Genomic DNA, 27,728 nt, shown 5'->3' on the forward strand with positions numbered 1-27,728 from the left:
GTGACCGCCGGGGGGCGGGGCCAAGAGCCAGCCTAGACCTGGACCTGGAACCTGCCAATCAGCCGCTGCCGACAGCCTGCAGATCAAAGATCATGGAGCTCTGCTGCATCTTTGCTGCAGATGCCTCCTGATTCTGACTCACTCTCTCTCAAAGGTTCAAAGGTTGATTTATTGTCACATACACCTAAATGTAGTGAAATTCCTTTTGCCAATGCAGCACATAAAAAAGAATACAAACATAACAATAATAAATAGCTTTAACATAAAAACATCCCCCCACAATGGTTCCCATTATGGGGGAAGGCACAGAGTCGTCCCATCCCCAATGTCCACCCATAGTCGGGCCTATTGAGGCCTCCACAGTTGCCTCTACGGAGGCCCGATGTTCCAGGCCGTCCTCGCCGGGTGATGATGTTCCAGCATCGGGAGAATCCTCTCAGCGGCATGGGAATCTCTGATTCACACACACACTCTCTCTCTCTCTCTCTGTGACTCTGCATGCTCTGCAGTGATGTGTGTTGCTTCATCACTGGTGTGTCATAGAAACATAGATACATACAAACATAGGTGCAGGCCATTCGGCCCTTCGAGCCAGCACCACCATTCAACATGACCATGGCTGATCATCTACCATTAGCAGTACCTCATTCCTGCTTTCTCCCCATATCCCTTGAGTCCGTTAGTCCTAACTAAATCTAACTGTCTCTCTTGAAAACATCCTGTGAATTGGCCTCCATTGCCTTCTGGGGCAGAGAATTCCACTGAATTTATTTCTTTACGATTAAACATTTGCAAATATTTTTGAATTTCAAGGAGATTTAATAAAGGACTACAATTTTCCACAGCCTTAGCCCCCTGACAGACTACTGTTGTGGTCATACTGCAAAGTTCAGTCTGAAGAAGGATCTCAACCTGAAACAACACCCATTCCTTCTCTCCGGAGATGGTGCCAGTCCCACTGAGTTACTCCAGCTTTTATGTCTATATAATGTAAACCAGCATCCGCAGTTCCTCCCTACTCAGACCTGTTAACCTGTGCTATCTTATTCCCTAGTTTGGATTGAGTCTGGTACTTGCACTATCCTACACACACTAGGGACAATTTACAATCTTTACCAAAGCCCATTACAAACCTGTACGTGTTTGGAGCGTGGAATGAAACCGGAGAAAATCCACGCAAGTCACAGGGAAAATGTACAAACTGCACCCATAGGCAGGATTGACCCCAGGTCACTGGTGCTCACGTGCGGCACTGAATTAAATATGTTCTTCTGCTTGCCTTAAGTGGCATAAAAAAAATTCCTGTTATCCTGTTAAGTTTTCTTTTTGGTTCAGTTCAGTTTATTGTCACGTGTGCCAAGGCACAGTACAAAGCTTTTGTTGCCTGCTATCCAGTCAGTGGAAAGACAATACATGATTACGATCGAGCCATTTACAGTGTATAGAAGGGAATAATGTTTAGTGCAAGGTAAAGTCCACAAAGTCCAATCAAGGATAGTCCAAAGGTCACCAATGAGGTAGATAGTACACAGCCAAAATGCTGCAGTAACTCAGCAGGACAGGCAGCATCTCTGGATAGAAGGAATGGGTGAGGTTTCGGGTCGAGACCCTTCTTCAGACAGAGTAGCTATATAGTAGTTCAGGATTGGTGGTAGTATGGTTCAGTTGCCTCATAACAGCAGAGACGAAACTGTCCCCGATTCTGAAGGTGTGCGTTTTCACACTTCTGAAGTGGGATATTGGACATTAATAATTACTGGACCTCCAAAGTCAACACTCTAACATCCCAGCAGGTAAAACAATCAAAATACTTTATTTTACAGGTATTAATTGCTTGCATTTAGAAAAAGGTCAAAATGATTCAAACAAATTTCAAATCAATGACAAGTCACATCAACATACAAAAACTCCATATTAGCCTTTATAAAAAAGATCTTTGATTAATAAATACAAATTAGATTTACAGGCATATATATATAAAAAAGAGGAATGCATGGGAGTGTCAGTCACGTTACATCTTCCTCCTTGAATAGACAGGATCAACTTTGAATGACTAGAAGGTTCGACAACACAAATAATTTAGACGGCACAAAAATATAAATGCTTTTTAAAAACTGATAGATATCAATCTGGGTCAACATCCATAGTTCAGAACTGACCAATGATTCTGTGGAAAATAAAATTAGTTTAACTATTAGCTGGATTTCAACACAAGTCTGTCTTGCATAAAAGGTTCCCCCAGCCCGCACATTAAGATCCTCAAGTCAGTTCATTAGTGTGCAAAATGAGCTGTGTAATTATGATCACTAAAGGCTTTAATAATTCGAGAGAAAACAAACGAGATTTCCCGTGGCTGAGTAAAGATCTCTCAGTGTAAAAGGCAGCACCTATACATTTTTTTTTTTTTAAATCTCAGTGTTCCACGAGGCATCTTTGGAGCAGTAACCCCGAAGTCTGAGCTAAACAGCATGATCATCTGGGGAATTATCCGAGCCGGGGAAGAAATGCACAATGTTGCCGGGAGTCACCAGAGTCGGCTCTGGTAAAACAGTGGGCTCTTCTAACGCTGTTGCTGAAGAACCAGAGAATCTGCAGCTCCAGGAGCCAAGGTCCACAGATGAGGTACGAGGAGGGAGGTAGGCTTGGTATTGGTCCGTGTGAGATGGAAGGCTGCAGCATTTCCTCAGTGGCACGCTTGGTTGGGCACTGGAAAGCAAAAACAAACAAGAACAAATTCAGCTCACTCCAGAGAACCAGAGAGCATGCAGAGGCAATGTTTTGGGCCGGAACCCTTCTTCAGACTGGGTGCCGTGGAGATACAAGGAACCGCAGATGCTGGTTGACCAAAAAAAAAGTCACAAAGTGCTGGAGTAACTCAGCAGGTCAGGCAGCGTCTCTGGAGAAGATGGATAGGTGATGTTTTGGGTTGGGATCCTTCTTCAGACTGAATGTGGTGGAGAGAGGAGGGGGGGGGGGGGGTGGGGACGGAGGGGGGGGGGGAGGGGGGGGGAGGTAAAGTGATCTGGGCTGGTTCTCTCGCATATTTCAAGCAGAATTTCCAATCAGTAGGAAACATGCAACATGCTGCCAAAGAAACACAAGCTAGGTGTTATAAATTAAACTTCATACCTACAGTGACGTTGCAGTCCAAACCGTTTTGTTGCTCGATGATAAATTACACCACCGATAATGCCCAATTGTTCACGCATCCAACATACATCTTCCGGGACATCAGGAAGCCACTCCAGCAATCTATACATTGTCAAAGACCATGATTCAAACAGGGAAAAATAGCATCATGTTCAATTGCCTCTCTGCAATCAATTCTGCATCTGCCGAGATCACACACATCTTCGACAACTCTAAGCATCTCTCCAAACCAACACTGGTGTAAAGTGACAGTCAATCTGGCAACTCGACAGTATTGACTCCATTTATTCCACATTCTTAGGAGCAGTGGTTAATAAAAAAAATCAAAATAAAATCAATGCTTTCTAAAATCAACTTGATTCCTTTTAATCAGGAAGATTCGCAACACAACACAATAACACAACACACCTCTGATGCTTGGTTTTATGGACCAAGGCTGAGTATTCTGAAAGGCAGAGAACAAAGGTCAAAGCACAGCAGAGCAGCTGGTAGAGCTGCTGTCTCACAATGCCAAAGATCCAGGTTCGATCCTGACCTCAGGTGCAATCTATTTATAATCTCCAAGTTCTTCCTGTGACCACGTGCGTTCCCCCCCGTGCTCTGGTTTCCTCCCACATCCCCAGGACTTGCAGCTTGTAGGTAAAATGGTGTCTGTAAATTGCCCCCAGTGTGTAAGGAGTAGGGGAATCAAGAACCAGAGGGCATAGGTGCAAGGTGAAGGGGGGAAAGATTTTATAGGAACCCAAGGGGTAGCTTTTTATTTTTATACATACAAAGGGTGATTGGTGCTTGGAACAAGCTGTCGGAGGTAGTTGAGGCAGGTTTTATCGCAACATTTAAGAAACTTTTAGACAGGTATGTGGATAGGACAGGTTTAGAGTGGATGTGGGCCAAATGCAGGCAAGTGGGACTGGTGCAGATGGGTCATGTTGGACGGCATGGGCAAGTTGGGCCGAAGGGCCTGTTTCCACACTGTGTGACCATGATCCCGAGTGGATGCGAAGGTGGAATAACATAGAACCAGTGTGAGTGGGTGATCGGGTGGACTCTGAACAGAGTGACCAGTTTCGATGCTGTATCTTTCAACCAATCAAAACAAAAGGGTAACCATCCTATATCTTTACATGACTGTTTAGGGCCCATGGAAATATTCCATCAGATTTTATGCACCACACCTTCAAGATGGTGGCCTTGATGTGGGTGCAGGTTATTTTCTATGGTACTACAAAAAGGTCCAAGTGTGGAATTGTCGTGGTGGAGAAGCTTGTGTGGACCTGAGAGCGATGCCGTCTGGAGCTATGCTCCTGCTAGGGCCACCCATGGCGGTAAGGTCGAGGGGGAGGTCCCGGACAAAAAGCAATCCAACCAAGGCCTCAATGGTGGAACAGGCGGAGGACAATGGCTGACTTTAGTGGAGAGTCACAACGGCTGGGAAGGCGGATGAAGGCTGCAGCAGAAAAGGGTCTCCGGTCGTCTTGGACTCCATGCCACTGTATCCTGACCAGATCTGTCAAGGACCGTGGGGTGGCTGTCTGTGCACCAGTCTCCCCACGTTAAACAAAGTCACGCACAGGCGTCCTCCATAGAGGGACAGGCTCGTTTCGAGTGACCGCCAATGATGGAGATAACCTGTCGATCAGTCCCCTTATTCCCAAACCACCAATTTAAACTTTCCCACTTAAAAAGCAAAAATGCTTTCAAGCACTTACCCGACTGTTTCATTTTGGGAAACAGTGTGGAAACAGGCCCTTCAGCCAACGTTGAACTGCGATCGCAATACACTCGCACTTTCTTACAAACTAGGGACAATTTGCTATTTGTTTTTACTGAAGCCAATTTACCTACAAACCTGTACGTCTTTGGAGTGTGGGAGGAAACCGGAGCACCCGGAGAAAATCCACGCAGTCACGAGAAGAACGTACGAACTCTGTACAGACAAGCACCTGTAGTAAGGATTGAACCTGGGTCTCTGGCGTTGTAAGGCAGCGACTCTACCGCTATGCCACCGTGCCACCCATATGACACGTATTCACACGCATTAATATACCTACACATACATATATTTGACCACCAGGTGGCGCCGTGAGAGCTGCCTATCTGTCTTGTCCCTTTCTCCTTTGTTGTTTTTAGTCTGTTTTATTAGTATGTTTTTAGTTTTTGTATTAGGTGGGGGGGTTGGGGGAAAATATTTTAAATCTCTTCCCCGGACGGAGATGTGACTTTTTCCGTATCGTATCTCCGTCCGCACTGCGGCCGAACATCGTGGAGCTGGCGGTCCCTTTATTAGGGATCGATATCGGGAGCTCCAGGAGCTTCGACCTCCCCGATCGCAGGAGCCTCAATCGCCGACTGCGGGAACCTCGTTTGCCCCGTTGCGGGAGCTTCGATCGGCCCGACCGCGGGAGAAAAGGAGGAAGAAGGTAAAGGTTATTCGCCTTCCATCACAGTGAGGAATGTGAGGTCACTGAAAGCAAGATGGATGCTGCCTGTGCTGGTGGGGACTCCGAGGGATTGCCATGAGTGCGGTGGTCTCGGTGTTGCGGGACGTCATGCCACGGGAGCGTCCTGGAGCCTGGTGCGAGTGCGGACGGCTTTCTGACTGTTTGGGCAGACAGGGACTGCAGACAGAGCGACAAGCGGTCGGTGTAACTCTGGTCACATCATGGTGGAGGAGCGTGCGTGTGGCCCTGACATTGGACTGATGGCTGTGGGTCTCCGCTTATGCTGTGTGCCCTGGGGATTCTCACACGCCGCTGGATTGGCTGTTTATGTTTAGTTTTTATGTAATTTGGTATGTTGTTGCATTTTTCGGTATGACTGTAGGTAAAATCAAATCTCACTGTACTCAGGGTGCACGTGATAATAAAGTTCTATCGAACTATTGAACTATTTCTGTGCTTGTCGTAAACAGTTTTCCATTGCGATTGCATGGTTGTTTCAGGGCGGGAACTCATTAATTGGTATGATAAGGAATAGCAGCATAACGGCTAATTACTGGATTAGTATCAAATAGTATTCGTACTCAGTGACACAAGCCTGACCTTCGCTATGACAGCAGGTTAATTATGTTTCAGGTACTTAAGTCCCCAATAAACAAGTATCTGATGACCAGGCAACCAGATTGTAGAGAGAAAGAGAAAGAGAGAGAAAATCTTACCCAACTTGTGATTTCCCTTACGATAGAAAAATCTGTCATCGTCACTCAGTCTGGCCTTTGTGACTCGACACTAAACTGGGTGATATACTCATAATTGACCCTTCTATTTGAAGGGGAAATATAGGGCGGCGTGGTGGTGCAGTGGTAGAGTTGCTGTCTTGCAGCGCCAGAGTCGCGGGTTTAATCCTGACCACGGGTGCTCTCTGTACGGAGTTTGTACATTCTCCCAGTGACCGTTTTCTCCGGGTTCCTCCGGTTTCCCCCCTACCATATTCCGCAGACGTTCAAGTTTGCAAGTTAATTGGCTTCGGTAAAAATCATCCCTAGAGTGCAAGATAGAACTGGTGCACGGGTGGTCATTGGTCGGCGCAGACTCGATGGGCCAAATGGCCCGTTCCCAAACCAATCCAGTGAGCGTTGCCAGCACAACCCATATTCCACAGTGCAAAACAAAATCGATTGCTGCTACTGTACTTGCGGAAGCAAAACAGCAAGTGGGTTGGGGCAATCTTCAAAGTCAGTGCAATATTACAAATAACTTGGTTCCAGAAATTGTTGATATAGGTGGTAAACTAGGCAAACAAACATGTTTTAGCACTGGAGAATAAGGGCCCGAAAGAAAAGAAAATGCTATCATCGCCTGCATTCACACCACCTTCACTAGGTTTCGCTTAGAGCGCTGGGGTAAAGATGAACGATGAGGTGCATGCGTGCCTGCATCTCCCGCCATCAGGGAAGGTAAAGTCCACAATACTCAGCATGTCGGGCAGCCTCTCTGGGGAAAAGGAATAGGTGACGTTTCGGGCCGAGACATTGGGTCTAAAGAAGGGTTTCAACCCGAAAGGTCACGCACTCCTTCTCTCCAGAGATGCTGCCCGTCCCGCTGAGTTACCCCAGCGTTTAGAGTCTATCTTTGGTGTAAACTGGCATCCGTAGTTCCTTCCAGCCCCATGTAATGTCCACGGACTATTTGTAAAGGTGAATGACAAATTGCAGCCTCAACTTTGCAGAACGTAGAGAGGGACGGGGTTGTTCCAAAGAAGACGAGAAAAAGGAAAGCAAAGAGAAAAAACAAGGAGAAAATTAAAAGAAACAAACATTTGTCACAAGTCGGCCGCACATGGTTAATAAAGTTTCTGCTGGCATTTAATTATTTTTTTTAATGAATCTCCCTCTCACTGTAAAGCCAGTAGAATCAATTAGTTCAGGACACATACATATGGGTAGGTGGGACTAGTGTAGTTGGGACGTGTTGGCAAGTTGGGCCGAAGGGCCAGTCTCAACACTATCACTATGACTCTAAGACATACCTGCGGCCAAAAGAATAAGCAGACTCCAACGGTAATGTGTATGGTAGCATTGCGTAGGATGCCATTCTAACCAGCAAGAGGTTGCTAAGCTGTGCATAGAGTCCACTTTTCTCTTTACAGGCTTCATACAATGCTGTGCAGATAAAGAAAGCAGAGTTTATCTGTTATTCAACAGCGTCAATGCAGATCTGATCACAAGGTTGTAAGGAATAGGAGTAGAATTAGGTCATTCGGCCCATCAAGTCTACTTCAATCATGGCTGATCGATCTATCCCTCCTAACCCCATTCTCCTGCCTTCTCCCCTTCTCTTGACTTCAACTACACTTTGCCACCTCTTCCTCATGAATTGTAAATCCACCTTTTCCCCAAGTAACTGTTCCGTCTCAACCTTGTCCGCATTGAAAAACTCAGCATCTACAGGTCTCCGAAGTAGACCTGCCAACCTGGAAATTATCCATTTAGCCCAATTCTCGTCTGTCTTAGTCAGCTAATCCTTTATCCATGCTAACATATTACACGCAACACCACAAGAACTTGCATTGCGCTGTAACCTTGTGTTTCTTTTGGAAATCTATGGATTTTTTTGTTTCATTTAAACTATTATTGTTACACCCTCAAAGAAACACATGTTCCTTTCAAAAATCATAGCAGAGAGCATGCTGACCGGTTGCATCGTGGCTTGGTTCGGCAACTTGAGCGCCCAGGAGCGAAAAAGACTATAAAAAGTAGTAAACACTGCCCAGTCCATCATCGGCTCTGACCTCCCTACCATCGAGGGGATCTATCGCAGTTGCTGCCTCAAAAAGGCTGGCAGTATCATCAAGGACCCATATCATCCTGGCCACACACTCATCTCCCCACTACCTTCAGGTAGAAGGTAGCGGGGAGATGAAGACTGCAACGTCCAGGTTCAGGAATAGCTACTTCCCCACCGTCAACAGTCAATTGAACTCAACTCAAACAAAACTCTGAACATTAATAGCCCATTATCTGTTTATTTGCACTTTATCCGTTTTATTTATTGATGTGTGTATATATTTATACAATGGTATATGGACACACTGATCTGTTCTGTATTTATGCCTTCTACATTCTGTTGTGCTGAAGCAAAGCAAGAATTTAATTGTCCTATCTGGGACACATGGCAATAAACTCTCTTGAATCTTGACTCGAGATAGTCACAAAGTGCTGGAGTAACTCAGCGGGTCTGAAGAAGGGTCCCATCCCAAAACGTCACCCATCCTTTGTCCTCCAGAGATGCTGTGTGACCTGCCGAGTTACTCCAGCACTTTGTGTCTATCTTTGGCATAAACCAGCATTTGTAGTTAGAGTCATAAGGTAATACTGTGTGGAAACTTGCCCACACCAGCCAACATGTCCCAGCTTCACTAATCCCACCTGCATGCATATTTAGTCCATATTTGTTTTGACTTGGATTGTATAATCATTTTCTAAATGTTCCAATGTTACTTAGTAATAGATTCCAATATATTCCTAAAGTCACATTAGAACATCAATCTGAAGAAGAGTCTCGACCTGAAATGTCACCTATTCAAAATACAAGATACATTTATTTGTCACATGTGCCAGTTGACACAGTGAAATGTGATCACCATACATCCATACAATAAAAATACAGAACACAACACACTTCTCTCCATATATGGTGCCTCACCCACTAAGTTTCTCCAGCATTTTCTGTCTACTTTAGAGGATTTGGCTTCCAGCTTTCAGTTGCCCTCCTTTATAATTTGAACCGGCATTCAACTGCATTAGTCTATATTCTCCAAATTCTTTAGTGGCATTTGAATTTCTCTCCAAATTGATTTCTTAAGATTCGTTGACTGTAGACACGAAATGCTGGAGTAACTCAGTGAGACAGGCAGCATCTCAGGAGAGAAGAAATGGGTGACATTTCGGGTTGAGACCCTTCTTCCTTGTCGAGTACCCCATACTCTGTACCTCTATACTTAATTAGTTGCTTCAATTATCAATTTTGTACCCGACATTTGTCTGTACGCAATACCGTTACAAATTCTTGGAGGGAGCTTTTCCAGGATTCTCTCATCCAATGCTGAAGACCAATGCTTTCTTCGCAGAGTTCGGCTGCAAAGTGTGGAGTCGACGTCTGTAGATTGGTCCACAACCATCACCACCTTCTCCAGTGACAATGGGATCCCACTTTTACACGAGTCCAATTTCTCAGAGATCAATGCGTCCACCACTCTCGATGAAGTGACAGGGGTCAAGCTATCCAGAAGGATTGGCACGTTATGTAAATCTAAGAAGCAACCAAGACACAGTTGACGATCACACAAGAGATCGGAGAAGATTACCGTATCACCTCCAACTACATTGTGGAGCCCAATAAACAAATTAATAATTACTCGGATAGACAAGAAAAACGCGTTCATTGCCAGATTTTGTATTGTAATGCTTTAGATTTTAGAGAAACAGTGCGGCAACAGGCCCATCGGCCCACCAGGTCCGCGCAGACCAGCGATCACTAACACTATCCTCTACACTAGGGTTAATTTACAAATTTACCAAAGCCCATTAACCTACAAACCTGTACATCGTTGGAGTGTGGAAAGAAACTGGAGCACCCGAAGAAAACCCACGCGGCCAAAGGGAGAACGTACAAACTCCGTGCAGACAGCGCCCGTAGTCGGAATCGAACCCGCGCCTCCGCCGCTGTAAGGCAGCAACTCTACCGCTGCACCACCATACCACTCCCCTAGCTTTTATGAAATGCTTTGGAATATGTTGATGTATGAAATCTCTTTGTGGTGATTTAGAGTATTGCGTTCGGTATTTAGAGTATTGTGGTCAGTTCGAGGAAAGATGTTATCAAGATGGAAAGGGTTCAGAGAAGATTTTGCCAGGACTAGAGGGTCTGAGCTATAGGGCGAGGTTGAGCAGGCTGGGACTCTATTCCCTGGAACGCAGGAGGATGAGGGGTGAGGATAGAGTTTAGAAGGATGAGAGGAAGTCTTATAGAAACAAAAAATTCTTAGAGGATTGGACAGGCAAGATGCAGGAAAAATGTTTCTGATGTTGGGGGAGTTCAGAACTAGGGGTCACAGTTTAAGAATAAGGGGTGGGCCATTTAGGGCTGAGATGAGGAAAAACATTTTCACCCAAACTGTTGTGAATCTGTGAAACTTTCTGCCACAGAAGGCATTGGAGACCAATTCACTGAGTTAGATTTAGCTCTTAGGGCTAACGGAATCACGGGATATGGGGAGAAAGCAGGGACGGGGTACTGATTTAGGATGATCAGCCATGATCATATTGAATGGCGGTGCTGGCTTGAAGGGCAGAATGACCTACTCCTGCACCTATTTTCTATGTTTCTATGATAGAGGTATACAAAATCATGAGAGGAATAGATGAGAGGAATAGAGTCTCTTGCCCAGAGTAGGGGAATCGAGGACCAGAGGACATCAGTTTAAGGTGAAGGGGAAAATATTTAACAGGAATCTGAGGGGTAACTTTTTCACAGAAAGGGTGGTGGGTGTATGGAACAAGCTGCCAGATGCAAGTTGGGCCGTGGGGCCCAGTTTCTACACTGTATCACTCTAAAACTATTTCAAGTTGCAGGCAAGCATTTAACAAACAAAAAAAAATGGTGGAACTTATGACCTTACCGATGCCACTTTGCCAACTAGCCTGGACTTCTGCAGCTCACTCCAAGTTAGATTGCAAAGACAGCCCAGAAATGGACAAGACCAACCTTCAGCACCACTTGCAACCTCTGCTGCTCAAGGGCTGCAGATAGTGAAGAGACGAACCGGAGACAGATCGCCCCCCCCCCCCCCCCCGGGCGGCACGGCGGTAGAGTTGCTGCCTAGCAGCGCCAGAGGTCCCAGGTTCGATCCCGACCACAGGCGCTTGTCTGTGCAGAGTTTGAACGTTCTCCCTGCCGCCACGTGGGTTCTCTCCGGGTGCTCCAGTTTCCTCCAACATCCCAAAGACATGCAGGTTTGTGGGTTAATTGGCTTCACTAGGTTAAGCGGACCCAGGATAGCGTTAGTATACATGGGGATCGATGGTCAGTGCAGACTGTGGGCCAAATGGCCTATCTCTAAAGTCTGAAGTAAAGTAAAATCATTGGGAAAGAGTATTTAAATTCAGGGGTCACTTGAGGTGCACATTTTAGCACAGAGTTAAGGGCGACCTGGGGGAGGCAGGGCTACCAAGAGCAAAGGGGGTGGGGGGGAGAAGGGGGAGCATTTGTAGCCACAGGCCTGGTTCTCCACTGCAAGAAGATAAGACTGTACCAAGAACTTTCAAAACTTTGTCGGCACCAGAAACGTAGAGACTCTTTGGGTACTGCCTCGGTGAAGCCTGCTGCATGATTTTACCGGATTGAATGTAAAAACAAAGACTTTCACTGTACCTAGGTACATGTGACAATAAAGTATCATTGTGGCAATATAGTATCAATGACACTTTGGCATTGCTGGTGAGCAGAACTAATACAAATGCATTAAAAACTACATCTTCAATTGGTTATACCGAATGATTATATCTTGAAACTTAGGATTCATGGGGAATGTAGAAGAGTCAAGAGCGGCTGACAATGCTTCCCAAATCCCCGTTTAGCACAATCCTGAATGCGGATACGATGACAAGATGCTTAACGAGAGAAATGACATCTAATCTAAGCCGAGAACTTCAAGACTTACTATTTCTCCTGAGGAATCGCAGCGCGTCTCGATAACCTCCGTGACACATTTCTCCAAGCACCTGAAAATGAGTTACACCAAGATTATTTTTTTCATAAAATGAGATACAATGTCCAGGAAAAGCACGAAGTTTGCAATTCAGCTGCATTTCGAATAAGCAGACATACACAATGCAATCGACCATAACGGTAGTATAATCAATAACAACCAACAAGATTCAGTTACAGCGGCTGATGGTTTATTCACTACGCATCTTAATAGATGTTCTGTGCGTTAGAGTGCGTTATGCCCCTGTCCCACTTAGGAAACCTGAACGGAAACCTCTGGAGACTTTGCGCCCCACCCAAGGTTTCCGTGCGGTTCCCGGAGGTTGCAGGTGGTTGCAGGTGGTTGCAGGTAGTGGAAGCAGGTAGGGAGACTGACAAAAACCTCCGGGAACTGCATGGAAACCTCGGGTGGTGCACAAAGTCTCCAGAGGTTTCCGTTCAGGTTTCCTAAGTGGGACAGGGGCATTAGAGTGCAGGGCTCGTTGGTCGGGGCAGACTCGGTGGCCAAAAGGTATGTTTCCGCGCTGTATCTCTGAAACCAAAAACCAAATCCATTCATTCATCCATCCATCCATACCTTGGGTTCAGGGGGGAAAAGAGCTCGACTCAGACGGTACAGGTTGGCCGAGCTGAACTGGATGCTGGTGTTGGTGACCCGCAGTTCGTAGAAGTTGCTGGTGTTATCTCGAGGACAGATATCACTCTCTCCAGAGAATGGAGACACCGTTATCGTATTCTTCAACTCGTATTGAGGCAGGTTGTTGCTGATCCCTCCATCTACATAGCGCTAATTTAAAATGTAGAAACAACACATACATTATTACATTCAGAGCAGAGTTTCAGTAGCTTCCAGTTTCAACCATATAGATTCCCAAGTGTTGCCCTTGAAGCAAATTCATAAGATCATGTGATAGGAATAGAATTAGGGCATTCGGCCCATCAAGTCTACTCCGCCACTCAATCATATTGATCTATCTCTCCCTCCTAACCCCATTCTCCTGCCTTCTCCCCATAACCCCCGACACCCGTACTAATCAAGAATCTATCTATCTCTGCCTTAAATATATTCACCGACTTTGCTTCTACAGCCTTCTGTGGCAAAGAATTCCACAGATTCACCACCAATTCCAAAGAGATTTAACTCGGGCAATCTCGCCTTGTTTTAAAAAAAACAAAAACATCTGCAATTCTTGATACATCACCACAACAGCTGACAGATAATCTTTGAGACAATTTTGCCTCCACTTGCGATATCATTTAAAAAGAAAATTGTAGTTATATAATCATCAGGTTCAGAAGGCCATTAGTGGGTTGTTCGACAAAAAACACTTTTCAATACTAATTCTTTGCACAGTGGTGGCACGGTGGCGCAGCGGAAGAGTTGCTGCCTTCCAGCGCCAGAGACCCGGGTTCGACCCCGACTACGGGCGCTGTCTGTACATAGTTTGTACGTTCTCCCCGTGATGGGGGTATGGAGAGAAGGCAGGTACAGGATACTGAGTTGGATGATCAGCCATGATCATATTGAATGGCGATGCAGGCTCGAAGGCCGAATGGCCTACTCCTGCATCTATTTTCTATGTTTCTATGTGACCTGCGTGGGTTTTCTCCGGGTACTTCGGTTTCTTCCCACACCCCAAACACATGCAGGTTTGCAGGTTAATTGGCTTGGTATAAATGCAATTCGTCCCCAGTGTGTGTAGGACAGTGTTTGTGTGCGGGGATCGCTGGTCGGTGCGGACTCGGTGGGCTGAAGGGCATCAGTTTCCGCGCTGTATCTCTAAACTAAAACAGATAATCTTGGAGATAATTTTGTCTCCACTTAACTACAATTTTTTTTTTTTGAAAAGTTATGTAATCATAGAAGATCGAGTTAGCGAGTTATTTATCTTTTTTTTTTTAACTTTTCAATATGAATCCACTGCAAGGTGTACCCAAAGGCTCCAGCTGAAGTGGGAACAGTTTTTCCTTAGCCACATCCAACCTTGTATCTTTCTTCCTCAGCTTTGACCATCATTTTTTTGGACGCCAATGAAAAGACAGTTTATCTTACGATTGAAAACCATATAACCATAGAACAATTACAGCACGGAAACAGGCCATCTCGACCCTTCTAGTCCGTGCCGAATACGTATTCTCCCCTAGTCCCATTTACCTGCGCTCAGACCATAACCCTCCATTCCTTTCCCATCCATATAACTATCCAATTTATTTTTAAATGATAAAAACGAACCTGCTTCCACCACCTTCACTGGAAGCTCATTCCACACAGCCACCACTCTCTGAGTAAAGAAGTTCCCCCTCATGTTACCCCTAAACTTCTGTCCCTTAATTCTCAAGTCATGTCCCCTTGTTTGAATCTTCCCTATTCTCAATGGGAAAAGCTTATCCACGTCAACTCTGTCTATCCCTCTCATCATTTTAAAGACCTCTATCAAGTCCCCCCTTAACCTTCTGCGCTCCAAAGAATAAAGCCCTAACTTGTTCAACCTTTCTCTGTAACTTAGTTGCTGAAATCCAGGCAACATTTTAGTAAATCTCCTCTGTACTCTCTCTATTTTGTTGACATCCTTCCTATAATTAGGCGACCAAAATTGTACACCATACTCCAGAAAAGGCACAAAACCTCGTCTTGAAGACTTACCACTCCTCGAAAAGATGGTGGGATGAGTCCACAATAAAGCGGAACAAATGCACTGCAGATCAGAGCCTGCAGGGAATAAATAGATCAAAGCATTAGAGGGGACCAGATGCACTGGAATAAAACTCATGCGTTTAAACAGATCATGAAATGGTCCTCAACTGTGGGGCATGAAGCCAAGTTGGTTGCAAAAATAGATGGGCTTCAGAGAGAGAGAAAATGACAAGGTAATCCATTCACATTAGGTCACATGCATCGAGTTGATTATCTGGACAGCACAGTGGTGCAGCGGTTGCAGCACCAGTGACCCTGGTTCGATCCTGACTACAGGTGCTGCCTGTACAGAGTTTGTACATTTTCCCTGTGACCGCGTGGGTTTTGCTCCTGCTTCCTCCCACACTCCAAAGACATAGAATCATAGAAAAATAGGTGCAAGAGTAGGCCATTCAGCCCTTCGAGCTAGCCCGTTCCTGCTTCCCCCCCCCCCATATCCCTTGATTCCTTTAGTCCTAAGAGCTAAATCTAACTCTCTTGAAAGACACAGTTTTGTAGGTTAATTGACTTTGGTAAGAATTGTAAATTGTCCCGAGGGTGTAGGATAGTGCTGGTGTACGGGGATTGCTGGCTTGCCCAGATTCGATGGGCCGAAGGGCCCATTTCTGCACTGTATCTCCAAACTGAAACTAAACACCAAATCCTCAGGATACATTTGGCCTGATATTTCCAAAAAATGCTGTTGGGTTGGGGTCGGAGTTTGAGGGTGGTCACGTGGTTCATGGTTCATGATTCACGGCTATCAGACCCAAAGGCTCAGGCTTCAATCAAACAAACAACTTTGTGGAAGGGGGATACAGCGAATAACCATGCCTGCTCCGACCAACAACCCCCGCACATTAACACTATCCCATACACGAGGGACAATTTACAATGTTACAGAAGCCAATTAACCTACAAACCTGTACGTCTTTGGAGTGTGGGAAGAAACCGGAGCACCCGGAGAAAACCCACGCAGGTCACAGGGAGAACATGCAAACTCTGTACAGACAGCACCCGAGGTCAACCCTGTCACAAGCCAATTCAAGAGATTTAGATAGACCTCTTAAAGACAGCAGAGTCAGGGGATATGGGGAGACGGCAGGAACGGGGTACTGATTGTGGATGATCAGCCATGATCACAGTGAATGGTGGTGCTGGCTCGAAGGGCCGAATGGCCTACTACTGCATCTGTGGCCGTACCTGGATGAGCTCTTCCTTGGAGTTGAAGTCTGACACGAGCACATTCTCACCGTCAGATACCCGCGTCAGAGAAATACAGAGCCTGCCCGAGACTAAATGATGCGCATTTTCCGGAAGGTTCCTGAAGAGTCCATTCCTTATTATTTTCACTAGGTTGAAGGATGGGTGCAGAGGTCCCAGGTTTCTTTTCCTGGCTTCTTTAGCTACTTCCAGAACAGCAGCACAACATTTATCTTGGAAGAAATTTAAACAGAAAACATTCATAAATAACAGGTCATCAAGACACAGTGGATGTTTATCACGTCCACACCCATTCTTGATTCATAAGTGATAGGAGCAGAATTAGGCCATTCGGCCCATCAAGTCTACTCCGCCATTCAATCATGGCTGATCTATCTCTCCCTCCTAACCCCGTTCTCCTGCCTTCTCCCCATATATAACCTCTGGTCCTAGACTCTCCCACTAGTGGAAACATCCTCTCCACATCCACTATCCAAACCCTTCAGCACTCACAATGAGGTCCCCTCCTCATCCTTCTAAACTCCAGCGAGTACAGGCCCAGTGCTGTTAAAAGCTCATCATATGTTAACCCACTCATTCCTGGGATCATTCTTGTAAACCTCCTCTGGAACCTCTCCAGAGCCAGCACATCCATCCTCAGATATGGAGCCCAAAATTGCTCACAATACTCCAAATGCTGTCTGACCAGCGCCTTATAGAGCCTCAGCATTACACCCCTGTATTTATATACAAACCCTCTCAAAATAAATGCTAGCAGAAAGTTCTTCTCTTGTTCAATAAATTGCCACTATTTTCCAAAGTTTGCCGTAGAACTATACATGACTGAATTTTGGAGCCTTCCCTCACAGTGGGCAACTATGATTCCGCTGTGTGGGGATGTCTGTTAAAGTCTATCGTGTTCTGTGCTCTTTATTATAAGTATGGTGACCACACATTTCATGGTACCAATTGGTACATGTGACAAATAAAAGTATCTTGATCTTGATCATAATCAAGCCCTCCATGCTACACAGATACATGATAAAGAGAATAATGTTTATTGCAATATAATGTCCAGGAAAGTCCGATTAAAAATATTCCAAGGATCTTCAATGAGGCAGATGGCAGCTCAGGGCCGATCTCTAGTTGTTGATAGGATGGCCCAGATGCTGGATAACAGCTGGGAAGAAACTGTCCCTGAATCTGGAGGTGTGCAGGGGTTGGCTAACCAGAGGAGATTGGTAAAATAACCAACTGTTATAGGTTTAAAATGAAAAGGGAAAGATTTAATAGGAATCCAAAGAGCAACAAGCTGCCAAAAGGCTGTTGAGCCAGGTACAATAAAAACATTTAGTTTGGAGATACAGCTCGGAAACAGGCCCTTCGACCCACCGAATCCACACCGACCAGCAATCCCCGCACATTAACGCTATCCTACACTCAATTTACATTTATACCAAGCCATTTAAGCTACAAACCTTAACGTCTTTGGAGTGTGAGAGGAAAACAAAGAGCTCGGAGAAAACCCACGCAGGTCACGGGGAGAACGCACAAACTCCGTACAGACAGCACCCGTAGTCGGGATCGAACCCGGGTCTCTGGCGCCGTAAGGCAACAACTCTACCGCTGCGCCACCGTGCTGCCCTTTTGAAAAAATATTTGGCCAGTTACGTGGATAGGAAAAGTTGAGTGATATGGGCCAAACGCAGGTAGGCGAGATTAGTATGGATGAAAGAGCTCCAACCGCGGGGCCTGTGGACTTTAACACCGTGAAGCCGCGGTCTCCGGTAAGAAGTGGCCGACTCGGGAACTCCACGTCGTTTCCGTTCCGACGCCGGAGTCTCCATCATCCCGACGAGAGGGCTTTAACATCGGGCCGTCGGCCGAGGCAGTGCTGAGTGTTCAAGGCCCCGTCCACCACAGGTGATCAAAGGAGGAAGATGACTGAACCGTATGGTCTTGCATCACAGTGAGGAATGTTGATTCCACTGTGGTGGATGTTTATGTTAAAATTATTGTGTATTGCGTTCTTCTTTTACTTGCATGGCAACTCAAATATCGCTGTACCTTAATTGGTGCACATGACAATAAATGGGGCATCTTGGTTGGCATGGGCAAGATGGGGCGAAGGGCCTGTTTCCGCTGCAAGGCTCTGTGACTCGGTAACTCGGGCACTGTCACTTTAGACACAGCAACTTGTCACTGTCAACGTACGAGGACGTAATTGGATTCCAACATAGCCACTGCCTTTTTGCCAAAATTGTTCACATTTCTAATCAGCTTCTGATACCAGAACTGCAACTATAGGCAGCCGGAGTCAGCTACATTATTATCGAGCATGTGTGATTTCTGCAAGCTCAGCACCATGTATAACAGGGACGTGACCTTGAGGAGCAGATCATGCTGATGACTTCTAAACACAAGTTATGAACCAAAATATGAACACAGGAATCAAAATCCTTCATGAGTGGCCTGTGCAACATGTCCTTTCTCCAGCACCCCTCATCATGTGACTGTAATTTTATTTTTTGGCCAGTTTGGTTCCAAACCTTTCCTTAGATTCCAAAATAATTTGGAAAAACTATTGGAGAAGCGGAATGGTGGCGCAGCAGTGGAGTTGCTGCCTTACAGCATCAGAGACCTGGGTTCGATCCCGAATGTAGGTGCTGTCTGTACGGAGTTTGCACGTTCTCCCCGTGACCGCATGGGTTTTCTCCAATATTTCGGTTTCCTCCCACATACCAAAGACGTAGGTTAATTAACTTGGTGTAAATGTAAATTGTCCTCAATGTGTGCAGGATAGTATTAGTGTGCGGGGTTCGCTGGTCGGTGAGGACTTGGTGGGCCGAAAGGCCTGCTTCCGCGCTGCATCTCCAAAAAGTAAAGCACAATTAAATAAACTGGAAGATTCTGAGTGGGAGCTCGTTAGCTGGCAATTAATCACTAGACAAAATGCTGACTTGTCTGAAAAGGACATTGATGATAAGTATCTTGGCAGAAGTTTCGAGGTCAGGCATAGAAAGCAGAAAAGCAGCAAGAAAACTGTTGTATTTGCAACCCAATAAACCTGGAGTTGGAACAGTGATGGGCTGATAATTTTAATGTTTCTCTCAAACTCAAGTTAACATATTAATTTGAGTCTTGTAGCATTTTGCCAGGACAAAAGGGGAAAGCAATTTCCGATAAACTCTTGTTTAAGAAGGAACTGAAGATGCTGGAAAATCGAAGGTAGACAATAATTCTGGAGAAACTCAGCGGGTGAGGCAGCATCTATCGAGCGAAGGAAATAGGCGACGTTTCGGGCCGAGACCCTTCTTTCCTCCGATAAACTTAAAAGTTGCAGAGGAGATTTACCAGAAATGTTTCCTGGATTAGTGGCCATTAGTTTATAAGGAGGGGTTGTACAAACTTGGATTGTTTTCTCTGTAACATTGGAGGCTGATGGGGATAGAAGTATATAGTGTGAATGGGGGGGGGGGGGGGGGTGAAAATCAATGGTCAGTGTGGACTCAGTGGGCTGAAGGGCTGTATTTCTAATCTCAACTGTATCAAATGCAAACCAATCAGAACTTAAAATATTTTTGATAGACACAAAATGCTCGAGTAACTCAGCGGGATGGACAGCATCTCTGGAGACACATTTCAGGTCAAGACTTCTCTGCACTGAAAATGGGTCTTGACCCAAAACATCACCAATTCCTTTTCTCCAGAGATGCTGTCTGACACGTTGGGTTATTCCAGCATTTTGCATCTATCTTCGGTTTAAACCAGCATCTGCAGTTCCTTCCTACATTCCTGGCTTTAGCTTGAGTGGCAATAGAATACTATCTTTTAAGAATGTGTTTAGATTGTGATGAAACATCTACCTTCGTACGACGATAAGATTGACTGACCTCTTGGATTGTATCGGATTCTGCCACGTTACAAAGGGCACCACATTAACATTTAAGAAGGAACTGCAGATGCTGGAAAAATCGAAAGTAGACAAAAAATGCTGGAGAAACTCAGCGGATGAGGCAGCACCTTTGGAGAAAAGGAGTAGACTAAGAAGGGTCTCAACCCGAAAAGTCACCTACTCCTTTTCTCCATAGATGCTGCCTCACCCGCTGAGTTTCACCAGCATTTTTTGTTTACATTAACATTTCAAATTCTTAAGTGATCATAGTTTGCCATCCAATAAAGCTAGCGACTTACGCACACATATAACAGAGTAAACTATATTATGCAGCAGCACAACAGAATATGTAAACACTAAGTAATATAATACAGCTTTTCACTGTACCTAATAGTGCAAAATGACAAAACTATTGCCCCCAAGTCAATGTGTAGGAAGGGACTGCAGATGCTGGTTTAAACCAAAAGTAGACACAAAAAGCTGGAGTAACTCGGCGGGACAGGCAGCATCTCTGGAGAGAAGGAATGGTTGCTGAAGAAGGGTGTTGACCTGAAACAGCATCATTTCCTTCGCTCCAGAGATTCCCCCCCCCCAAATCTCCTGCAGAGGAAGTCTTACAAAGAGAATGTGTCGATTCAGGTTTAAAACCCCACCCCCCAAAATGACAGCGGTTTTGTTGCGTGTGAACTGCACGTCGCTATTTGAAAATTATCATCAAAAGTTTCGAACAAAACCCAACTCTTTATTTGTTTCCATTTGAGAGGCTGGCTGGCAAAATAGATGAAGTCACTTTAAAAGGCGATATATGTGTTGATATAAGTGTTGAGGCTTTGGCTTTAAGCAGCGGCGTTGGCGGGGTGCTGGCTCAGGCAGCCCAGGGCGCTGGAGTGCAGTGACCGCCAGTAACCCCGCTCCCCACGCTGGAGCACAGCCGCCCCGCCGACTCACACCACCAGCCGCTGCCAATAAGACCCGGCGCTGCAACTCAGCCGCCGACCGCCCGAGTCACGGAGGAGTTATCACACATCCAGAGTCATAATCACAAACCAAATAACGCCACTTCCCTGCAGCTAATCGTCACATATATATTATATACAAACACAAATATACATATATGCACACGTGTGCGTATATTATAAATAGTATGTGTACACATACACACATATATACACACACACACATATATATATATATGTATAAGGTACACAAAATTGCTGGAGGAACTCAGCGGGTGCAGCAGCATCTATGGAGCGAAGGAAATAGGCGACGTTTCGGGCCGAAACCCTTCTTCAGACATGTGTGTATATACATATATATACACACACACACACATATACACACACATACACATGTGTACACATACTATATATATGTGCGTGTATAAATGTGTGTATTTTTATATACATGCTTATACACACAATACACATATATAAACACGTGTATGTATGTGTACATATGGGTGTGTATGTATATATACACACACGTACATGTGTGCGCATGTTTATTTAAAAATAAAGTAGGTGACCTAAAATCTGCAGATTTTCATTTCCAAAAACTTTGATTAGAAAGATAGAATCTTGATCAGTACGGGTGTCAGAAGTTACGTGGAGAAGGCAGGAGGGAGAGATAGATCAGCTATGATTGAATGGCGGAGAAGACTTAATGGGCCGAATGGCCTAATTCTACTCCCATCACTTACGAACTTAACTATAGGACGTAAGAGCAGAATTGGGCCATTCGACCCATCGAGTCTAGTGCATCATTCGAATGTGGCTGATTGAATAATTCCCCTCTCAATGAGTCAATCCCATTCTCCTCGTAACCTTTAAACAAGATTCCTAATTAACCGCTTATACAAAACATGTGGTGCATTAAGGACTTCAGATAGTCTCGGTGTGTTCATTTTATTGTCATATTCAGTTGGTGACTATCCTGAAACCAAACACCCTTGTGGCCTCTTGGCCTGATACCCCTTGAACCCGCAGATGGGGAAGCAGCAAGCACTCTAGTAGCAACCGGAGCCGCTTATTTGAGAGACACACACAAAGTGTTGGAGTCGCCCACTGAGTTACTCCAGCACTTGTTTAAGAAAGAACTGCAGTTGCTGGGAAAATCGAAGGTTTACAAAAATGTCAAGAAGGGTCTCGACCCGAAACGTCACCTATTCCTTCGCTGCCTCACTCGCTGAGTTACTCCAGCACTTTGTCTTTTTTTTGTTTGTAAACCAGCACCTGCAGTTCCTCGTTTCTACGAGATAATGGTATTAGCCCAACTGGTAAACAACACGATTGGGGGCCCTTGTTAACAGCTGTTGCAAAATACAAGAGAGACGGGAGGAGGAACTGCAACTTAGTAACCAGACGCATCCAGTTCCCATCTCGTAACCTGAACATTGGTCCAAAATTCAGTCAGTGTGGATAAAGTTTAGCTAACTTCTCAAGTACCCTTGCAATTAGAATCCATGTAACGTCTCAACATCAACCCAGCGGGTGGGGATTACAAGTGTTTTGTAAATCTGCACCATGCTGAATTTAAAAAAAAAAAAAAAAAATTAGTTAAATAAGCGAATTGTACCTAGTTTAGAATTCTCTCGGCATTGCAACAGAGCGCGATTTCCAAGAGTGTTTTATCGTAATGTGTCCCGAAACGGAACAATGACATTCTTACTTGTAGCAGCAACAACATATGTGAACACACTACTCTGTAAAACCCAAAATAAACAGCACGAAGTTCAGTATATACACACAAAAGACAAATATATAGACAGACGCAAGTCAATAATAGTGCAAAGATTCATTCTTTCCAAATGCAATTAAGGAGAAAGTATCCAATAGCTACTCAAACTTAAATTAAGTCAATATTACCCTACTGTTTATTCAGAGTCAAACAGCACGAAATATTCTATCACTTCGTATTTCATTGGAGTTTGGACACATTGTGAAGATTAGACACATTGTGGAGTAACTCAGTGGGTCAGGCAGCATCTCTGGAGAACATAGATAGAGTACAAAATGCTGGAGTAACTCAGTGACAGGCACATGGTGCTGGAGTAACTCAGTGGGTCAGGCAGCATCTCTGGAGAAAATAATAATAATAATGGACATTTTGGGTCGGGACGCTTCTTCAGACCTTGTATTAGATGCCCCAAAGCTCCTACCAGCCCCAATTCCATTCACCCATTTCAGCCTCTCACCTAGCGGCGCCCCGCAAGCGACCACGGCGGCGGTGAGCGCTCCGGCCGATGCGCCGTAGATCCTGCCGGCGTTGCGGATCAGGTGAGGAGCCCGCTCCTGGATACAGCTCGCCACGCCGACGTGGTACACGCCGAGGAAGCCGCAGCCGGCGAAAGAGATGTTCCAGCCGTCCTCCGGGTCAAACATCTCGCACGGTTAACACAGCGTGCTTGGTCCAGAGACAGAGAGCTGGGGAAAACGCCAGCGAGGAGTTTGCAGCCTCCTTGGCTGCTGCAATGTGAGCAGAGCTCAGGTCAATTCAGACTCTTGTAGGTCTCTCTAACAGCGTGGTTAAAGGCACACACACACACACACACACCCTTGTAACACGACACCGCCACCACCAATCAGCTGGAAAACCACTCAAGGGGGGCGTTGAGGTTTTTTTAATTTTCACTTTGCCCCATTCACCAGGAGATCAACACCAATCCACCTCGCGTGGAAACAAAGAACTGCAGATACTGGTTAATACAGAAGAGGGCACAGAGTGCTGGAGTAACTCAACAGGTCTCTGGAGAACATAGACTACTGTCGCTGAGTTACTCCAGCATTTTGTGTCTATCTTTTGCTTGAATTTCATGTTGAATTGCTAGTAAGTATTTTATTGGGGGGTTTTGGGACATATGACAATAAAACACTCCTGACTCTTGAGAACAGTCATGCAAAGAGATAACCTGAACAGCGAAGTATAGAGGGGAACATCCTGCAGGTCAGGCAGCATCTCAGGAGAACATGGATAAGTGACGTTTCAGATGGGGACACATCTTCGAAGTAATAACATGTACATTGATAACTTCCATGGAGCTGAATTTCAGTAAAACTGCTCAAAGCCCACACACTGCCGGCAACAGAATTGGAATTTCTCTCCCACCATCCGGGTGCAGGTGCTTTTTCCCAGTTAACAGGCAACATACTTGGGAATAGCTCAAGCCAAGGCTTCGATTAATGTTCCTCGACGCAAGGGGACAGCTTCTTAGCTTTCTCATGATGCAACGTTTAAGGAACATTTAGACGGGTACAATTTGTGTAGGAAGGGACTGCAGATGCTGGTTTACACCAAAGATAGACACCAAATGCCCGAGTAACTCAGTGGGTGAGGCGGCATCTCTGGAGAAAAAGGAGAACAGGTGACGTTTCCGGGCGGGACCCTTCTTCAGTCTGAAGAAGGGTCCCGACCCGAAAAGACACCCATCCGTTTTCTCCAGAGATGATGCCTGACCCACTGTGTTACTCCAGCACTTTATTTCTATCTTCTGTTATTGTTACATGTTGGTCTGTCGATCTCTTTGTATAAAAATGCTAGATCAATCTCAACTAACTTTGTGCCATGCTATTGACCTACTAGCTAGAATTTAGAAGATTGAGGGGGGATCTTATAGAAACTTACAAAATTCTTAAGGGGTTGGACAGGCTAGATGCAGGAAGATTGTTCCCGATGTTGGGGAAGTCCAGGACAACGGACCACAGTTTAAGGATAAAGGGTAAATCCTTTAGGACCGAGATGAGAAAAACATTTTTCACACAGAAAGTGGTGAATCTCTGGAACTCTCTGCCACAGAAGGTAGTTGAGGCCAGTTCATTGGCTATATTTAAGAGGGAGTTAGATGTGGCCCTTGTGGCCAGAGGGATCAGGGGGTATGGAGAGAAGGCAGGTACAGGATACTGAGTTGGATGATCATTCAATGTGATCATGGCAGATCATCCCCAATCAGTACCCCGTTCCTGCCTTCTTCCCATATCCCCTGACTCCGCTATATTTTAAGAGCCCTATCTAGCTCTCTCTTGAAAGCATCCAGAGAACCTGCCTTCACCGCCTTCTGAGGCAGATAATTCCACAGACTCACCACTCTCTGTGAGAAAAACTGTTTCCTCGTCTCCATTCTAAATGGCTTACCCCTTGTTCTTAAACTGTGGCCCCTGGTTCTGGACTCCCCCAACATCGAGAACATGTTTCCTGCCTCTAGCGTGTCCAAGTCCTTAACAATCTTTATATGTTTCAATGAGATTTTCCTCTCATCCTTCTAAACTCCAGAGCGTACAAGCCCAGCTGCTCCATTCTCTCAGCATATGACAGTCCCGCCATCCCGGGAATTAACCTTGTAAACCTACGCTGCACTCCCTCAATAGCGAGAATGTCCTTCCTCAAATTAGGGGACCAAAACTGCACACAATACTCCAGGTGTGGTCTCACTAGGGCTCTGTACAACTGCAGAAGGACCTCTTTGCTCCTATATTGGATTCCTCTTGTTATAAAGGCCAACATGCCATTCGCTATACCTCACTGCCTGCTGAATTAGGCCATTCGGTCCATCGAGACTACTCTGCCATTCAATCATGGCTGATCTATCTTCCCCTCTCACCCCCATTCGCCTGCCTTCTCCCTGTAACATTTGTTCCTTGTATATGAATGAATGAATTAATAAATTTATTGGCCAAGTATTCACATACAAGGAATTAGCCTTGGTGCTCCGACCGCAAGTGACAACATGACATTCGGCTTGTACTCGCTAGAATTTAGAAGATTGAGGGGGGATCTTATAGAAAACTTACAAAATTCTTAAGGGGTTGGACAGGCTCGATGCAGGAAGATTGTTCCCGATGTTGGGGAAGTCCAGAACAAGGGGTCACAGTTTAAGGATAAGAGGGAAGTCTTATAGGACCGAGATGAGAAAAACATTTTCACACAGAGAGTGGTGAATCTGTGGAATTCTCTGCCACAGAAGGTAGTTGAGGCCAGTTCATTGGCTATATTTAAGAGGGAGTTAGATGTGGCCCTTGTGGCTAAAGAGATCAGGGGGTATGGAGAGAAGGCAGGTACAGGATACTGAGTTGGATGATCAGCCATGATCATATCGAATGGCGGTGCAGGCTCGAAGGGCCGAATGGCCTACACGTGCATCTATGTTTTCTATGTTTCTATGCTGAGACAGTTAGGAATGACACATAAAACATTAAACATTAATAATAAAACATTATCGATTAAACTTGTGAATTACATAAAATACCAGAGGAAAATTACATATTCCTTGGACGTAAAATGCTGGAGTAACTCAGCGGGTGAGGCAGCATCTCCGGAGATGCTGCCTCACCCGCTGAGTTACTCCAGCAATTTGTGTCCACCTTTGATTTAAACCAGCATCTGCATTTCTTTCTTTCACTTCTTTCATACACATTCCTTGTACGTAATCCTTGTACATGTGATCGCCCTTGGTTTACGTGGCAGATCGGCCAAAATTCAAAGTATGAAACAGCAACATATCGATGTTTTTATTCTGACAACGCAGATTCAGGAGATTAGCAGTGCAATAGGTCATGACTGTCAGCTACCGTGGCAGTTTAATGCTTTTATAACGTGTGAATATTCAACAGTGCGTGACAGTTTCGACAAGATTGTACTGCCTTCTTAATCTAGTACTGTCATATGTTGTTGATACATATAAATCCACAGGGTCTGGGCCCGCTTCAGCCAAACCTTCTGTATTTATTCACCTTGCGAATAGTGTCAGTCTTTTTCTGCATGTGTGCATTTTATGGCTTTGAACTCTGGGTTTGGTTGATGTGAATGGTTTATTAAACCTCCAATCCTTCCCACTGGGGTTTTTTTTAATCAAGTCTACTAATTCCTATTAAAAAAAAAGCAGGTTTAATTTAAATTGAAATTTAAAATGAGCACCTTAAATTGTGCTCATTTAAGTTCATAAGTGACAGCAGCAGAATTAGGCCATTTGGCCCATCAAGTCTACTCCAACATTTATAAGATCATATGATCATATGTGATAGGAGTGGAATTAGGCCATTCAGCCCATCAAGTCGACTCCACCTTTCAATCATGGCTGATCTATCTCTCTCTGTCCGAACCCCATTCTCCTGCCTTCTCCCCATAACCTCTGACACCCGTACTATCTATCCATCTCTGCCTTAAAAATATCCGCTGACTTGGCCCCCACAGCTTTCTGTGGCAACGAATTCCATAGATTCCCCATCCTCTGACTAAAGAAATTCCTCCTCATCTCCTTCATAAAAGAACGTCCTTTAATTCTGAGGCTATCCTAGACTCTCCCACTCGTGAATACATCCTCTCCACATCCACTCTATCCAGGCCTTTCATTATTCTGTATGCTTCAATGAGGTCCCCCCTCATTCAATCATGGCTGATCTATCTCTCTCCTAACCCCATTCTCCTGCCTTTTCCCCATAACCCCTGACACCCGTACTAATCAATATAATATATATGTGGCAATCCTTCCAGAACCCCAGTCAGATTCCCTGAATCGATAGATGAATTCACCCCTGAGTTGACACAATGCACGTTTTTTTCTTTTCACCACCTGTTCTATTCGTGTGTGCCTAGATTGTACTCATATATA

The 27,728-nt window shown here is 45.1% G+C and overlaps 2 protein-coding genes across 2 annotated transcripts in view; one reads left to right on the top strand and one right to left on the bottom strand.

Moving 5' to 3' along the window:
• Positions 1–1,796: 1,796 nt before the first annotated feature.
• Positions 1,797–23,604, bottom strand: LOC116983783 (patatin-like phospholipase domain-containing protein 2). The gene is made up of 9 exons (XM_033037608.1): positions 23,322–23,604; positions 16,234–16,466; positions 15,001–15,066; positions 12,934–13,143; positions 12,310–12,370; positions 9,645–9,899; positions 7,618–7,750; positions 3,130–3,252; positions 1,797–2,706 (listed from the first exon to the last, which is right to left on the bottom strand). The coding sequence occupies exons 1-9, from the start codon at positions 23,506–23,508 to the stop codon at positions 2,460–2,462; spliced, it is 1,515 nt and encodes a 504-aa protein (XP_032893499.1). The 5' UTR covers positions 23,509–23,604; the 3' UTR covers positions 1,797–2,459.
• Positions 12,994–27,728, top strand: part of sult4a1 (sulfotransferase family 4A member 1) — a 47,787-nt gene continuing 33,052 nt past the window's right edge. Inside the window, exons 1-2 of the mRNA XM_033037609.1 lie at positions 12,994–13,006; positions 15,015–15,017. The gene's annotated coding sequence lies outside the window, so the exon portion shown is untranslated. The remainder of the gene's footprint in view (positions 13,007–15,014; positions 15,018–27,728) is intronic.

Source organism: Amblyraja radiata, chromosome 19 (genome assembly GCF_010909765.2).
Source record: "Amblyraja radiata isolate CabotCenter1 chromosome 19, sAmbRad1.1.pri, whole genome shotgun sequence".
Lineage (NCBI taxonomy): Eukaryota > Metazoa > Chordata > Chondrichthyes > Rajiformes > Rajidae > Amblyraja > Amblyraja radiata.

Coding starts and splice junctions, on each gene's coding strand:
- LOC116983783 (XM_033037608.1), bottom strand. CDS start 23,508: ATGTTTGACCCGGAGGACGGCTGGAACATCTCTTTCGCCGGCTGCGGC. Junction 16,467..23,321: donor CGCTTGCGGGGCGCCGCTAG/GTGAGAGGCTGA, acceptor ATTTCTTCCAAG/ATAAATGTTGTGCTGCTGTT. Junction 12,371..12,933: donor TTTTCCCCCCTGAACCCAAG/GTATGGATGGAT, acceptor ACTCATTTTCAG/GTGCTTGGAGAAATGTGTCA.